General features: G+C 36.6%; 2 protein-coding genes across 9 annotated transcripts in view; one reads left to right on the top strand and one right to left on the bottom strand.

The window, feature by feature from the left end:
• The window catches only part of Efa6 (Exchange factor for Arf 6), a 103,693-nt gene extending 100,326 nt beyond the window's left edge, over positions 1-3,367 (bottom strand). For 5 of the 8 annotated variants that reach the window (XR_012717870.1, XM_075289553.1, XM_075289552.1 and 2 more), the window contains exon 1: positions 1,698-3,367. Coding sequence is in view for 7 of the 8 variants with exons in the window: in XM_075289553.1 (XP_075145668.1) it covers positions 1,698-1,838 (141 nt within the window). In the remaining variant the exon portion in view is untranslated. The remainder of the gene's footprint in view (positions 1-1,697) is intronic. The other 3 variants (XM_075289549.1, XM_075289550.1, XM_075289551.1) reach the window with 3 other exon arrangements.
• A 9,728-nt stretch (positions 3,368-13,095) lies between these two features.
• Positions 13,096-16,677, top strand: Cisd2 (CDGSH iron sulfur domain 2). The gene is made up of 4 exons (XM_075289546.1): positions 13,096-13,247; positions 13,309-13,438; positions 16,015-16,232; positions 16,317-16,677. Exons 2-4 carry the CDS (start codon positions 13,342-13,344, stop codon positions 16,401-16,403), a joined length of 402 nt encoding a protein of 133 aa, XP_075145661.1. The 5' UTR covers positions 13,096-13,247; positions 13,309-13,341; the 3' UTR covers positions 16,404-16,677.
• The last annotated feature ends 101 nt before the right edge of the window (positions 16,678-16,778 follow it).

Genomic DNA, 16,778 nt, shown 5'->3' with positions numbered 1-16,778 from the left:
GCCCTTTCTGACTGGTTAGACAATAATGATCTTGTAGCTAATCCCAACAAGACCAAGGCGATTACGGGTCATAGATCGGTTTTGCATCCAACGATTTATATGCGCAGTGTGGCCATTGATTATGTGGATAGTATTAAATATCTAGCGCACAATTGCTTTTGCTCTTCTTATGACACAGGTGAGCTACTGTTTGGAGTTGGTATCGTGCACTCAGAATTTTAATAGATATAAAATTAGGCTCATTGTGAATAGGATAGTTCGGTATGTATACGGGGTCAGATGGTACGAACATGTGAGTGGAAAAGTAAAGGAGTTTCTAGGTTGCAGTGTTGATGGTTATATTTCAATTCGGAAATTGCTGTTTTTTTACAGGGCTATAAAAAGGTCGATGCGTTCTGATCTTATAGCTAAATTTGTTTTCTCTCGTTCAGTACGGAAACCGCAAATCATTATACCATTTATTCATTGTTCCACATTTGAGAGATCATTTGTGGTATCCATAGCCAGGATATGGAATGCCTTGCCGATAGTGTTCAGGAATTTCAATTTCACGGTTGTTCAGGAATGAATTGTTGCTTAGATTCCAAAATGAGTAATTGATAATGTTTATAGTAGCCAAGGGTCTCATTAATAGGGATATATATATATAGTTGTCGCCCGAACCTTAAGCCATATATATGAATAGATAAATAGTTATAGATAGCCATAATTGGCCATGTTAATCAATGGAATTAATATGTATTTATTTGAATTTAGTAGTTTTCTAGTGATATATAGAATTAAGATTTACTAAAATGACAGTACACTATTATTGACCTCATTTGGCTTATTGTATTGTCTCAATAAATTGAATTGAATTGAAAAACTGAGATCGAACCCATAACACATTCCATGCAAGGCGGGTATACTAACCTTTGCTACACGGTGGCTCCAAATTACAAAAAAATCACGTCAATATTTCAAAGACATCCCATGAAGGACAATGCTGAACTTATATCAGTCTTTGCAGCCTGATTCCATTCCTCAGTCCTCCAATACCACAGATGATAAAAGCAGTCTCATTCACATTACACTTCAAAAATCAACTTTAACTAGATTTCAACTCTCATTTACCTTAAAAAAAAGGGATTTCAAATTCACTTTTAGTGCATTTCGTTAAGTTAAGTTAATTATCCGAACGGCGTCCCACATTACAGTGAAACCACTTAGGGAAGATTTGAAACACTCCGAAATGTCACCAGCATTACTGAGGTGGGATAATCCACCACTGAAAAAATTTTTGGTGTTAGAACGAAGCAGGAATCAAAACCACGACCTTGTGTATGCAAGGCGGGCATGCTAACCATTGCAGAACGGTGGCTCCCGGACTATAAGTATAAATTGTAGTGATAACGATTGAACTTAAAATTTACTATTTGAAAATTGTCTTCCATTGGAGTTCAAAATTCACTACTGTTACAAAATTTACGCAATGATTTGTGACATTTAAATGATAAGCGTTTTACCACATTGCAGTCGATGGAAAGTTAGAAAATGATAAAAACTTGCATGGAAAATGCCCTTATGCAATCTATGGTGCGAAATTGTTTAGTCGTAATTTATCTCGATTTCCAATTTTTACGCTTCCATTTCTTTAAAAGAAAAACAAGTACGGGCTAACAATCAAAACAAGTAAAACTCAAAATCACTTTACTTACCACACCACAATCAGCTGCCGGTGAATTCTCCACAATGTCATAGATAACGTGTGGGGGCCCGGTGGTGCCCAATAATGAAAAACCAAAACCGGAATGATCGCTACTGCGATGTAAAACCACTTTCAACTCTTCGGTTGTCATATTTCCGTTTTATAATTTGTCGTTTTCTTCTTCTTCCCTTAACTTATTTTCTTCGTGAGAGTTTTATGTCAATATTATGTTTTTGTAGTTGTGTTTTTTTATTATTACTGTTGTTGCGTTGGGAAAGAAGGAGATGGTGTTGGTGATAAAGGATATGAATTACGAATTACTTTATTAGGCGACAATAATGAAGAAAATTACGAAAGGACTCAAAATATTGCAGCTCGTTTTTTCCACTTGTCCTTATCACCACCCCTTTGCCTTTTACAGATAATCACAATAAGGAATGACACACCGATGATAATGACTGGTGATGACGGAAAATGAATGTATGAGTCAAGTTAGTGGTCTAATTGTTTGTTGTAGTGTTGCAATTTTGACAGGATATTTTCAAGTATTTTCATTTTTTTGTATGAGTAATTGTGTGTGTGTAGCAAAAACGCATGCAATGTGATGTTTGGCCAAGGTGGGAGGATGGGTGTTTTTTGGAGACCGATAGAAGTGTATGAGAAATTTTCCTGTAATTGTGTTTTCTTCTTGTTTTCTACGTTGCTTCTTGTAATTTATGCTTAGTTGCATTTGAAATGCTTGACTGAAATTTTTGTTGCTTTTTGGGCTTGGTCTTCGTGGTCATACAATAATGCCGAACGTCAAGATACTTTGTTTTTCACTTTTGGGAATTTTTTTCGTAGAACAAAATTGGGGAAAATTAGGCTACATTGCAAAATAAGCCCAATACACATAGATATTCTGCTTCCATTGTTTTAATAGAATTCACAATAATCGCACTCACGACCGGCATATGTATATTAAAATAGTTTCGCTTGAATTTACAAATAAATCTAGGATTTCTAGTTACAAAACATAGCCGCAACTGTGGGGAGCTAACGCACTATAATATCATTCAACGAAAAGCAGGCTGGGACAAACAACAAACAACAGTCACAGCAGAACTACTGCGTCAGACATACAACAAGCTCACACACCTCTCTGCCTGCGTCGGCGCCCAGCCGTTGCTCTGCTTTTGTATTGATGTGTTTGTGTGTTTTCTTTTCTACTCTTCTTTTCTTCCAGCGTCACCACTTTTTTTGCAAATGCACTTGTTTTTTACTCGCCCATTTGACAAAATGTTTGATCGAATATTACTAATTCGATGTATACAGCATAACATTTAATCGATGGACAATCACTACTGTTTATCACAATTGATCTTAATGCTGCGTTTTATTTAATAAAATCAATAGAACTAACACCCTGTTTATTTCACTCTTGTGCAGTAATAAAGAAGCACAAGGAAAGAAAAAATTCCAGTCGCCACCTCTTTTTTTTCATTCACAACCACACTCACTGCACAACTCAATTGGCTTTTTATGAAGGCATATCCTATATATTTTCACTGATGCCATTTATTGTAAATTGATTTTTTTTTTAGATTTTCCATCTTCCTTCATTAATTAAGATTTCAGTTAAATATATTTTCTTTATACAACAACACAACACCGACGACCGCCTCTAACTATTCATTTGAAACGCTGCTATCAGATTAGTGGTAACCAAATTCAAAAGCGTTCCATCGTCACCATCGCCGCATCGTTGAATACAACAGTCCAGAGGCTACATGATTACGCTTTGTCAGACGTATGCGGGGAGTGCAATTCGCCACTTGGAGCGCTTTTAATGTTATACATACGGAAGAGTGCCTGCGTGATATTTGATTTGAAGAAACCAAAATCATGGGGGATTGTGATTACAAATAATGCGACACGACCATTGTCGTGTCGAACATATCCCATATATTGGTAACATTATAAGTTAAGTCGGAAGACATAATCGATACTGCTGCATGTTTATGAGATCGATAACATATTTACCGATTATTTAATCATCAACGAATTGTCGTATTGATTTGACACACTGTAAGAATCTTTACAAACACAGATATTCCGTCCGGCAAAAAGTATTATCTGGACGGCGCATTACAAACACAGACATTCCGTCCGGATAAACTTATAGTCTGAATAGCGCACAAACCAACTTTAATCATAGACGACTTTTTGTTCGGTCACATTGTAAGATTCTTTACAAAAATAGACATTCCGTCCGGATAAACTTATAATTGAACGGCGCATAAATGACTGTTTCTCGACAAACGTTGACAAACAATACATTGTTAAATCCGGTAAATTCACATTGTGATGGGTGTACAATGGCGATTTAAAACATTTTGGAAATATGCTCTCAAAATTTTATACTAAAGATAACATAGTAAAGGTGGGTATTAAGTTCGAGTTTTTTCACTAAAGTGAAAACTAAATCAGTAAGAAAAGGCATAAAATTATACATATTTGTTGCACTTTTTATTATAACTTGATGGGGAATAGCCCAGAGCAAGTTTTCACAAAGTTTGTATTCCTTAAAAAGTATTATTAAAGAAAAGTAATCGTGAAAAAATGGCAATTTTAGCGGCTAAACTCGAACTTAATACTCACCTTAATGGTACAAATGCACTAATACTACGTTCGCACTAGACACGAAATCCTCGTAAATGAGGATTTTGACCGAAATCATTTTAGATCTCAGTAGATTTGCAATAGGCAAATATCAGCTGGCTCGTAGAGGTTTGCAACATAATCTCTTTCAAAATCCTCTATACTGACTTGTACAACTGTGGTTTTAGTACTAAAAATGCGCTTTTTGCAACCCTGCCCCAATTTTCCTTGTAGATGAATGTGTGTGTGTGTGTACATACGTTTGTTTGTGTTTGTATTGATATATTGTTACGTTTTTATATTTAGGCGTTTTTAATTACCGGACAATTAAAACACAGTTCTTTTAAATAACGACAATCTACAATTTATTTACTATGACTTCACACTTTACAATTCGTTCACACTGAAGTTATTCGTTTGACGCTTTAATTAAGACTGACTCGTTAGCAGCATGCGAGCGCTTTTATATATGACGGTGTGGCAATACGAGAACATTCTGGTAGCACTACAATATTCTGGCAAGGCCAGAACATTCTTAGACAATGCTAGAAGGATCTACGACCATTAAGTTGTTCGTCTGGTGGCTGCCAAACACATACACACTCACATAGATATATGCTCGCATTACTACAACAACAATGACAATAGACAATGAGATAAAATGAGAATGCAGAATAACAAAGCAAAGGGGTTGCTATTCTATGAGAGAGTAAGAACTAACATTTCAGTAAGCAAACAAAAGAACATAAAAGAAGTTCAGGAAAATACTAGAAAATGAGTAGATGGTTCCAACAAGTGATAGCGAAATTTTATCGTTACAATTTGAAATTTAAATAAGCTTAAATCTATAATTATCAAATTCGTAACACTGCCTCCCGCTTAAGCCTGTTCGTCCCGAACAGGCACAGAACCTGTTCCGTAAGGAGCCAATCGTTCCAGATGTACAACTTTCATCTTTGATCTAGGGCTGTCGTCCTTCTGAATCCGGTATACAACATCATTGATCTTCTTGATGACTTTGTATGGGCCTTCCCACTGGGTTTGCAGTTTGGGACACAGTCCTTTCTTTCGTTGCGGGTTAAATAGCAGAACCAATTCTTTTTCTTGGAAGCCCTCAGTATTTACAGCACGATCGTATCTCGCCTTCATTCTGTTGCTGACCATTTTTATTTTGTTGCGCACTGATTCGTGAACTTCTCCGAAAGTGTTTGGGATGTCGTTTCTGTTTTCTTCCATGGCGAGCTCATAAGGTTTAGCGCCGAATATCAGATCTCCAGGCAACTTTAACTCAGTTCCGAATAGAACATTGGCCGGTGTTCGAGAGGTGGAATCATGAATGGCAGATCTATAGGACAGCAAAAACTTTGGTATATGCTCGTCCCAGTCCCTCTGGCCGTTGTCCACCACTTTTCGAAGATGTTCCTCCAGGGTGCGATTAAACCTTTCTACCATGCCATCGGATTGTGGATGTAATGGCGTAGTCCTCGTTTTCTTGATACCAAGGGATTCACACATCTCTTTGAATATGGCCGATTCAAAATTTCTTCCCTGGTCTGAGTGAATCTCGGACGGCACACCGTAGCGACATATCCAGTTTTTGTTGACCACATCCACAATCGTTTTTGCCTCTTGGTTTGGAATTGCATACACCTCCGGCCATTTGCTGAAGTAATCCATGACCACAAGGACATAACGGTTTCCAGAATCACTTACTGGGAAAGGGCCTGCCACGTCCATTGCTATTCTTTCAAACGGGGCTCCAGGTCTATACTCTTGCATAGGACCTCGACTTTTCCTTGTTGGACCTTTCGCTTTCATGCACTTCTCGCAATTGGCTACCCATTCAGCAATTGATTTCTGGCATCCAACCCAGTAGAATCGTTGCTTCACTTTCTCGGCGGTTTTGGTTATTCCCAGATGACCTCCACTGGGACCATTATGGAACTCCGCCAAAACGTCTCTTATTTTGGAATCTGGAACGATGATCAAATTTCGGCTGCTCTTGCCATCTTCGCTTTCCCATTTACGTTGCAGGGATCCATTGACTAGAACTAAACTATCCCATTGAGCCCAGTATGATTTCATAAGTGGACTTTCGGCTGCGATGTCTTTCTTACTGGGCTTCTCGTTCTCTTCCTTTGCCGAAATAATTTTGTTCAAAATGGGATCTTTACGCTGTTCTGTTGGCCAGTCCACTCCAGATTCGATGTGTAACAGCCGAATATCAACAATCTCCTCCTTATGTTCAGCTTTCGAGCAGTGCTTGCATTCTATACTGCAAGGTCGACGTGACAAAGCGTCAGCGTTACCGTGTTTTCCACCTTTTCTATGCTCGATACTGAAATCATAGCTTTGGAGCCTCTCGATCCAACGTGCCAGTTGAGCTTCCGGATTCTTGAATTGGAGCAACCATCGTAGAGCTGAGTGATCAGTCCTGAGCAAGAAGTGTTGTCCATACAAATATTTATGATAATGTTTTACACTCTCTATGACGGCTAGCAGCTCTCGTCGCGTTACACAGTAGTTCTTTTCGGGCTTGGACAACGTTCGACTGAAATATCCGATGACCTTCTCCTTGCCGTCTATGTGTTGGGATAGCACACCTCCAATACCATGCGCGCTAGCATCTGTATCCAAAACAAATTTTTCGCCCGGAATAGGATACGCTAGAACAGGAGCTGAACATAAAAGTTCTTTTAAATGTTGGAATGAATCCTCCTGTTCGTCGCTCCACTGGAACTTCTGACCTTTTTGCGTCAATTTATGGAGACTAGCGGCGATGCTGGCGAAGTTTGGGACGAATCGTCGGTAATATGTACATAACCCAAGGAAACTTCTTAATTCGTGGAGATTTCGGGGTCGTGGCCAATCTCTGACAGCTTGGATTTTGTCTTCATCGGTGGATATGCCCTCTGCAGTCACATGATGACCCAGGTATTTAACTTCCCGCTGGAAAAGGGAGCATTTCTTGGCGTTAAGGCGTAGACCAGCGGCTGACAATTGCTGGATAACGTCTTTCAAGTTCTTAAGGTGCTCGTCAAATGTTTTGCCCATCACTATGATGTCGTCCAAGTATATCAAGCACGATTTCCAGTGCAACCCCTTCAGTACCCGCTCCATCAATCTTTCGAAGGTAGCCGGAGCGTTGCAGAGCCCGAACGGCATTACATTGAATTGCCAGAGACCGCCATTAACGCCAAAAGCCGTCTTTTCCTTGTCTTTCTCGGCGATCTCTACTTGCCAATATCCACTCTGCAAATCAAGCGTAGAAAACCATGTTGTTCCGGCTAGTGTGTCCAACGTGTCATCAATGCGTGGAAGCGGATAACTGTCCTTTTTGGTGACATCATTCAGTTTTCTGTAGTCCACGCAGAATCGGGTACTTCCATCTTTCTTTTTGACCAGCACAACTGGGGAACACCAAGGACTTGATGACGGCTCGATCACACCACTCTCCGCCATTTCCTTTATGAGCTTTTGAACTTCATCTCTTTTTGCCAGGGGAACACTTCGTGGTGCCTGTTTTATGGGCCTTTCTTCTGCGGTTTTAATTTCATGTTTCACTACAGATGTTCTTCCTTGATTTCCCTTTTCAGAAGCAAAAGCAGAGGCGTTTTTCCACAACAATTGCTTGGCTTTATTTCTCTCTGACGGCGATAGATGACGTGTCCAAGCCTCGACATACCCTTCTAGATGTTTTCTCACTGCTCCATGTGTCTTTGATGAGTTGCCTTCCAAATTGACTATTGCCTCAGCTGGTGTACATTTGCCAATGTCAGAAAATTTTACAATTTGCTCGTGATTGTCAGACAAGTTCAAGACACGAACTGGTATTAGTCTCTCTTCGTTCGTTGTTACCAGGGCATTTGCTATCAAGATGTTGTTGCTTTTGTTTTCTGCTGGTTCAACAACCCACAATTGGCCGACTTCACAATCTCCATTCATAGAAACCCATATAATTGCTTCGGCATTCGGTGGTATAGACTCTGACTGGCTCGTTGTCAAACGTCTGACAGGTGTATTCTCGTCGTATCCCACGTTTACCGTTATTTCGGCATCGCACCATGTCATTACACGACGCTTCATATCCAAATTGAGACCAAAAGCAATCATGAAATCCGCTCCAATTATAACTTCGTCTACTATATCGGCCACAATGAAATCATAAGTAACGGATTTGTTAGCAATAGTTAATTTTACGGCGACCTTTCCATATACGGTTGCGGGTTCCCCTGTAGCCGTGCGTAGCTTGACTCCAATCAGTGGTGTAACTTTTCCTTTTACTAAATCAGATCTAATGATAGACTTTGATGCACCAGTATCCAACGTCAAAGTACGCTTGTCGCCATTAATAACACCCGCAATAGTTAAATTGTTATTTTTCTGTTGAACTATTGCTATGGAGATGGTGGGGCCATCGTCTGTGGGAGCCAGCTCTTGCCCCGCTGAACTAGCTCGATTTAGTTTAAAGGTGACTCACTTGACTGTGGGGTCACCTTCTTATGGCTATTGTTTAATGTAGATGGTGATGTGGATCTTGACCGTTTGCGTCGTGCTTTGCATTCTCGAGCTAAATGTCCCGGCTTATCACAGTTATAGCATTTGATTCGGGATTTAGTTGCATCCTGTTTCAATTCTTGCATTACCTGCTTCATTGCCTCTTTCATCGAGTCAATGATAGATTTCGATTCTTCACACTCGGTCTCTACTCTGCGTACTTTGTGAATTTGAGGCCGTGCTAGCAATCTTGCAGTCTCCTGTGCAAGTGCGAATGTTACTGTTTCAGCGAATGTAGCTTTTTGAGACGCATATGTTGCACATTTTATATCTGGATCTCGAATTCCATTGACGAAGGTCTCAATCTTGATGCGGTCCACAAGAGGATGACTCTCACCTGGGTATGTCAAAAGCACTAGCCGCTCAACTTCTGTTGCGAAATCTTGTAGGGTTTCATTCGATTTCTGGATTCTTCCTCTCAATTCCATTCTGAAGATGTCCTGCTTGTGCTCTCCACCATACTTGCGTTGAAGTGCCGCTATTACTTCATTATAGTTATTTCTACAAGCAGCGGGAATGCTTTGTATCACATCAGCAGCATTGCCCTTTAATGCCAATAGAAGTTCAATTGCTTTATCATCGTCATTCCACAAATTTTTACAAGCAACCATTTCGAATTGGAATTTGAAGACATCAAATGACGTTGAGCCATCAAAAACAGGAGTTTTGATTTTTGGGCCGTCGATTACGCGCACGGGACAACCTTTAATTTCCAGGTCAGCCATTTTTTTCTCCAGGTGTAGAAGTTTCTCATCGTGAACCACAATTTTCTCATCTACGGAAAGAACTTTCTTATCCAATTCTATAATTTGACCTTCTATATGGTCCACACGTTTCTCCATGCTTTCAGAAATTTCTTGAAGTTTTTCATTGAGAATTCTAGAATTTTCGTCCATCTTTTTTGAATTTTCGTCCATCTTTTTTGAATTTTCGTCGAATTTTTCTTCCAATTTTCTAGAATTTGCTTCTATTTTTCTAGAATTCTCATCCATGATTTTTCTAGAGTTTTCCTCCATCATTTTACTCAAAACACTGAGCATTGATGTGTAATCTACAACACTCGAAGCCACAGACGGAGTTTCTACACTGCTTGTATTGACGAGTATTGATTCATCAATGTCTTCCTTATAATCAAACTCATGCGTCGCAATGTCCATATTACGCCGTTCAAACTCTTCCAGTAGACGCTTTTGAAGCTGGGCCTTATTGCCTGTTGTCGGCAGCTCCAGTTTGCTCAATTCCTTTTTTAAGTCTTCCACTCGAAGCTCATTAAACTTCATTGTAGATTTTTTTTCGTTATTTCACTTCCGACACCAATTGTTACGTTTTTATATTTAGGCGTTTTTAATTACCGGACAATTAAAACACAGTTCTTTTAAATAACGACAATCTACAATTTATTTACTATGACTTCACACTTTACAATTCGTTCACACTGAAGTTATTCGTTTGACGCTTTAATTAAGACTGACTCGTTAGCAGCATGCGAGCGCTTTTATATATGACGGTGTGGCAATACGAGAACATTCTGGTAGCACTACAATATTCTGGCAAGGCCAGAACATTCTTAGACAATGCTAGAAGGATCTACGACCATTAAGTTGTTCGTCTGGTGGCTGCCAAACACATACACACTCACATAGATATATGCTCGCATTACTACAACAACAATGACAATAGACAATGAGATAAAATGAGAATGCAGAATAACAAAGCAAAGGGGTTGCTATTCTATGAGAGAGTAAGAACTAACATTTCAGTAAGCAAACAAAAGAACATAAAAGAAGTTCAGGAAAATACTAGAAAATGAGTAGATGGTTCCAACAAGTGATAGCGAAATTTTATCGTTACAATTTGAAATTTAAATAAGCTTAAATCTATAATTATCAAATTCGTAACAATATTTACAAACAGCTATTAAATCCTCAAATTTTGATTGTGGCAAATATGATACCTTAAGAGAAAATTTTTCATTTTTTGGGAACTATCGTTCTGTGGATGAAATTTTGATTACTAAGGACTTGGATCTATATGGAGCGCTAGCCAAGTTTATTTGCGATTCTAAGATGATGATTTGAAATTTTTGTTTTCCTGTTTTGTTTTATTTTTGGATCTCAAATGAAACATACTGTGATTTATTATATAAGCATACTCTCTTTATATATGCCATCGCTTAAGTCATGTGTACCTGATTTACTTATATACCCTTAAATTATGATTATAGCTACAGAAGTACCTTGTGCGTTACATTCGATATCAGAACCACAAAGTCTGTTGGTTTCTAGATTATGGAAATGAAAGGATGATTATGTAAAGGGTGATTTGTTAAGAGCTTGATAACTTTTTTTTTAAAAAAAACGCATAAAATTTGCAAAATCTCATCGGTTCTTTATTTGAAACGTTAGATTGGTCCATGACATTTACTTTTTGAAGATAATTTCATTTAAATGTTGACCGCGGCTGCGTCTTAGGTGGTCCATTCGGAAAGTCCAATTTTGGGCAACTTTTTCGAGCATTTCGGCCGGAATAGCCCGAATTTCTTCGGAAATGTTGTCTTCCAAAGCTGGAATAGTTGCTGGCTTATTTCTGTAGACTTTAGACTTGACGTAGCCCCACAAAAAATAGTCTAAAGGCGTCAAATCGCATGATCTTGGTGGCCAACTTACCGGTCCATTTCTTGAGATGAATTGTTCTCCGAAGTTTTCCCTCAAAATGGCCATAGAATCGCGAGCTGTGTGGCATGTAGCGCCATCTTGTTGAAACCACATGTCAACCAAGTTCAGTTCTTCCATTTTTGGCAACAAAAAGTTTGTTAGCATCGAACGATAGCGATCGCCATTCACCGTAACGTTGCGTCCAACAGCATCTTTGAAAAAATACGGTCCAATGATTCCACCAGCGTACAAACCACACCAAACAGTGCATTTTTCGGGATGCATGGGCAGTTCTTGAACGGCTTCTGGTTGATCTTCACTCCAAATGCGGCAATTTTGCTTATTTACGTAGCCATTCAACCAGAAATGAGCCTCATCGCTGAACAAAATTTGTCGATAAAAAAGCGGATTTTCTGCCAACTTTTCTAGGGCCCATTCACTGAAAATTCGACGTTGTGGCAGATCGTAAGTCTATTCATGATGAAATGTCAAAGCATACTGAGCATCTTTCTCTTTGACACCATGTCTGAAATCCCACGTGATCTGTCAAATACTAATGCATGAAAATCCTAACCTCAAAAGAATCACCCTTTATATAGACAATTTTTAATTGATGCTGTCTTTGGAAATTAATTTAATCCTTTTTTTGTCTTTGGAATGCCACTTTAGAGGAGAGTACTTGCCATTTAAACCACTCACACCGGTTCCTGTATTGCTAGCTGAGATAGTATTGGAGCTGGTTTTTTGTTTTTTGTTGAAAGCTGATGCCCTGTTTGTTTTCCTTTTTGGTTTTTTAATGCGTTTTACAGACTATCAGTTATTCCGGACGAAAGTGCTCGTGTCGAACATATCCCATATATTGTGCACATTATAAGTTAAGTCCGAAGGCATAATCGATACTGCTGCATGATTATGAGATCGATAACACATTTACCGATTATTTAGCCATTGCCGACAAGTCGTATCGATCCGACACACTGTAAGATTCTTTACAAACACCGACATTCCGTCCGGAATAACTGATAGTCTGTAAAGCGCATAAGAAAAGGAAAAAATAAGCTGGCTACCGGAGGTTTGTTCATAGATGTATTGATGTGATACATCGTTTGTTGTATAACCTGGCTTATGATGTTATGAACATCGCCAAATTACTTTTACATCACAAAAAAAAAAATAAATCCTCAAATCTACGAAATTTTTTTATTTTGCCAGTTCGAACACTTGAGATTTGTACAAGGCATATTAAAGAGGTAAAGTCATGCAATCAGGTGACTAATATCGACATTCATGTTGTCAAAGGCTTTGTTTACGTTTAGTAGGTTTGTTTACATTCTTTGTGTACATAAATATTACAATACAACAACAATACACATACACAAATGTCAACTTAAGTGACCTGCCATTTTAGTTTGACTTTCTAAATATCATGGGGGGGTACACACGTTTGCTCGTGACTTTACCTTTAATTAATATGCCTTGAGATTTGTAAAGAGATTTTGGTTCTAAATAGCGAGATTTCGTGTCTAGTACAAACGTAGTATAATGGAGCAATAAAAGAATTATACGGTAAATGCCGTTACGCTACGTTGCAGTAACTAGCAACACATATTTCGCTTTATTTATGATTTTATGGAACGAATGTCAGTGTAAAGTATTTACGATTGACATATAATTCGTTCGTTCAGGTTCGCTTGCGGTTTTCAATTTGTGTAAGTGGTTCGACATCATCCAAATTCTTAAGGGCAGAATAAACAGGCTTTATTTTTGTAGGTTTTAACCAAAAAGAATAGAAGCGACAACAACATGAACAGTCTATCAGGACTTGTAAAAGACACATTGCCAAACTATCTTTCCAGTTTGCCAATACCTGATACCTTTACTGGATGGTTTAAATTATCATGTAAGTACTACCAGCGAAGACATGAATTTATAAAACTGTTTGCCGCTTTCAATGCATTTTACAGGTGCAATAAATGCATTCCTTTAAACTGATGAAGAAAGACGATTTATAATTTTGCGAAAAAAGCCTTGTCACATATGAGTGGTATATGTCAAGTTAAACAATATAAAATTTGTCGTATTCATAATCGTAATCATTAGTATCTGCCCTAATTCAATTAATTTCCTCGTCAATCATTCATTTTTTGTTTTTGTTGAGAAGATTATGCAACCGAATTTTGCCAACTTTGGAACTGAGTTGTTTTTGTCCGTTCTTTTTTCCCCAACTTTCGTCATTTTCGTGCTTGCTTCGGTTTTTTTTATTTATTTGTTGTAAGGTGACTTGATATTTCAGTTGTCGATCTTTTTAGTTGTTGCTTATTTTCTATGTTTGTACTTTTCACTTTTTTGCCTATGTTTGTTATTGACCTCCTTTTTATACGCATACTTATTTATAACATTTCTAATTTCATCTATTTCCTTTCCCTTTCATTCGTTGATAACAATTAGGTGGTCAGGAAAACCGGAATTTTTAATTATAAAGTTCAAAAGTTGATTAAAGTTGATTTATCACTGATATGAGGAACATGGTAGTGGTATGAGTTCAAGCATTCTCTATTAGGGGAACCTGTTTAGCACACATTTTTCTCAAAGACGAAAATAGGTGAATTTTCCCCAAAAGAATGAATGGCATGTCGTTTTTATGCGCCTCCTTTTGATTATCATTATCTTTGAAAGTGTAATAGGACTACACTTATCGGTATGACAATAATTCCGTCTTGTCCAGCCAGGGATATTCGATTGAAATATTATGTATTTAGTTCTACTCATCCATATGAGGATAGTTCCCCGTTATGCTTATTATAATGTATGTATCATTTTAAAATTGGGATTTGAATTATGATCTCCAGATGGAACTAATGGAGCCCATTGATAATATCTGAGTCATTGTAGCATGGGCTGTCTGGGCACTGGAAAAATAATGTTTTACCCATTTTATTTAGAAAAATAACGACCTTATTGTACGTTAGTTTTTTTTTATGATTTCAGGCTATCATCTTTGCTAGACTACCCTATTCGTTAATATGTTGCATGTTTCCATTGAATACCTCTGTCGGTTTCATTCAGTTTTCCAAACTAAATGGAATAATAAGCCTACGTCTTGAGGACGTCATATTTGATTTTGGAAACCATTAAATTTTTCTGCTGGTCATTAGAACCAAATAATTCTATTTTCCAATGGAATCAGGGTTGCTATTTTGGTCCGATCAAACCAAATTTAATGCAAAAAATTATTAATTTTTAAATTTGGTCCGATGATCGGACAAAATAGAGTTTTGTTGATTTTGGTCCATTTTCGTCAAATCAGTATTTTTTCAAAATTTTCTATTGAAATAAAATTTTGACAAAAAGTTCTATAGAAACAAAATTTTGTACAGAAATAAACTTTACAAAAATCTCATATATTATGCAAAAAACTTGTATAGAGAGAAATTTTTTAAAAATTTTATATAGAAATAAAATTTTGCGATAACTATCTATAAAAGTTTGACAAATTTTCTATAGAACTAAAAGTTTGACAAATTTTCTATAGAAATAAAAGTTTGACATATTTTCTATAAAAATAAAAGTTTGACAAAATTTCTATAGAACTGAAATTTTGACCAAATTTTCTATAGAACTAAAATTTTACAAAGTTTTCTATAGAAATAAAATTTTACAAAATTTTCTATAGAACTGAAATTTTGACCAAATTTTCTATAGAACTAAAATTTTACAAAGTTTTCTATAGAAATAAAATTTTACAAAATTTTCTATAGAAATGAAATTTTGACAAAATTTTCTATAGAAATAAAATTTTGACAAAATTTTCTATAGAAATAAAATTTTGACAAAATTTTCTACAGAAACAAAATTTTGACAAAATTTCTATAGAAACAAAAGATTTTGATAAAATATTCTATAGAAATAAAATGTTGACAAAATTTTCTATAGAAATACAATTTTGACAAAATTTTCTGTAGAAATTAAATTTTAGAAAATTTTCTATAGAAATAAAATTTTGGTAAAATTTTCTATAGAAATATAGATATAAAATTTTGGCAAAATTTTCTATAGAAATAAAATTTTGACAAAAAAAAGTACTATTCTATAGAAATAAAATTGTGAAATTTTGTCTTTTTCTATAGAAGTAAAATTTTGGAGAAATAGTACCTTTTAAATAATATTAATTTAATGTAGGAAATATAGTCCGCTGGTACAAATTGTGGTCCATGCAGCGTTGTCGCTGCATGAAATATATAAAGTAGTTCCCGTGGTCAGGCACATGAAAAAAGTTATTATTACTAGCCCACCATTTTTCCTTCTAATAGAATATCAAAGCTACATATCTACATATCAGTTCATAAGATTTATTAAGGAATGACGTCTATGTACTCAATTGGGAAGTTTACCATATGAATTTTGAAAGTTTATCTTTCATATTAATTATTATGTAGAGAAAATCTAATAGCAATTTCTTTAAATTTTTATTTCCAGTCAAAGATTGGTTAGCCCTCATTCCACCAACAGCTGTAGTAGCTGGCATTGGATATACCGCATATTTGGCTTACTGCCCAGCGGCTAAGGGAGGCTGCTCTAAAGTTGGACGTTGCAATCAATCAATTCGCAAACATGAAGCCAAAGTAGTTGACATGGTTGATATTGAAAATATTGCTGATAAGGCTGCCTTCTGCCGTTGCTGGAAGACCAAGAATGTAAGTACAACATTATATCGAAAAAAGTATATAATAATAAATTTTTATTCTTTATCTTATGTTTTCCTTTTACTTATATTTCAGTGGCCTTACTGTGATGGTAGCCATGGTGAACACAATAAACAAACTGGTGATAATGTTGGACCAGTTGTGGTCAAGAGAAACTCTTAAATACTGCCATCCCGGATTTGTTCATTTTGGCTAAAATGTTCACCTCTGTCTTGTTATTGTTGTCTTATTTTATTCGTTTTTCATACTGGATTGGGTTGAATGGGGACAACCGTGAGAAGTTGGTGTCTTTATTACGTTTATCATTTTGCTCTTTTTAAATTAGAAAGAATATTTCACAATTATCTAAATTACAATAATCTAACCACTATTGTTAAAATGAGATAACCATTCATAATATTGTCAAAGAATTTAATAATTAAATTGTGGCAAATTATTCCCTTATTTCTTTAATTCATTACGTAAAGATAAACTCTCCAGTTCGGCCATCTCTTGATGCGGCCCCATACAAAAAAAAATAATTCTAAAGCATAAACA

This window comes from Haematobia irritans, chromosome 1 (genome assembly GCF_050003625.1).
Source record: "Haematobia irritans isolate KBUSLIRL chromosome 1, ASM5000362v1, whole genome shotgun sequence".
Taxonomy (NCBI): Eukaryota; Metazoa; Arthropoda; class Insecta; order Diptera; family Muscidae; genus Haematobia; species Haematobia irritans.
Note: the sequence above shows the minus strand (reverse complement) of the source record. Positions and strands in the feature narration are given on the sequence as shown.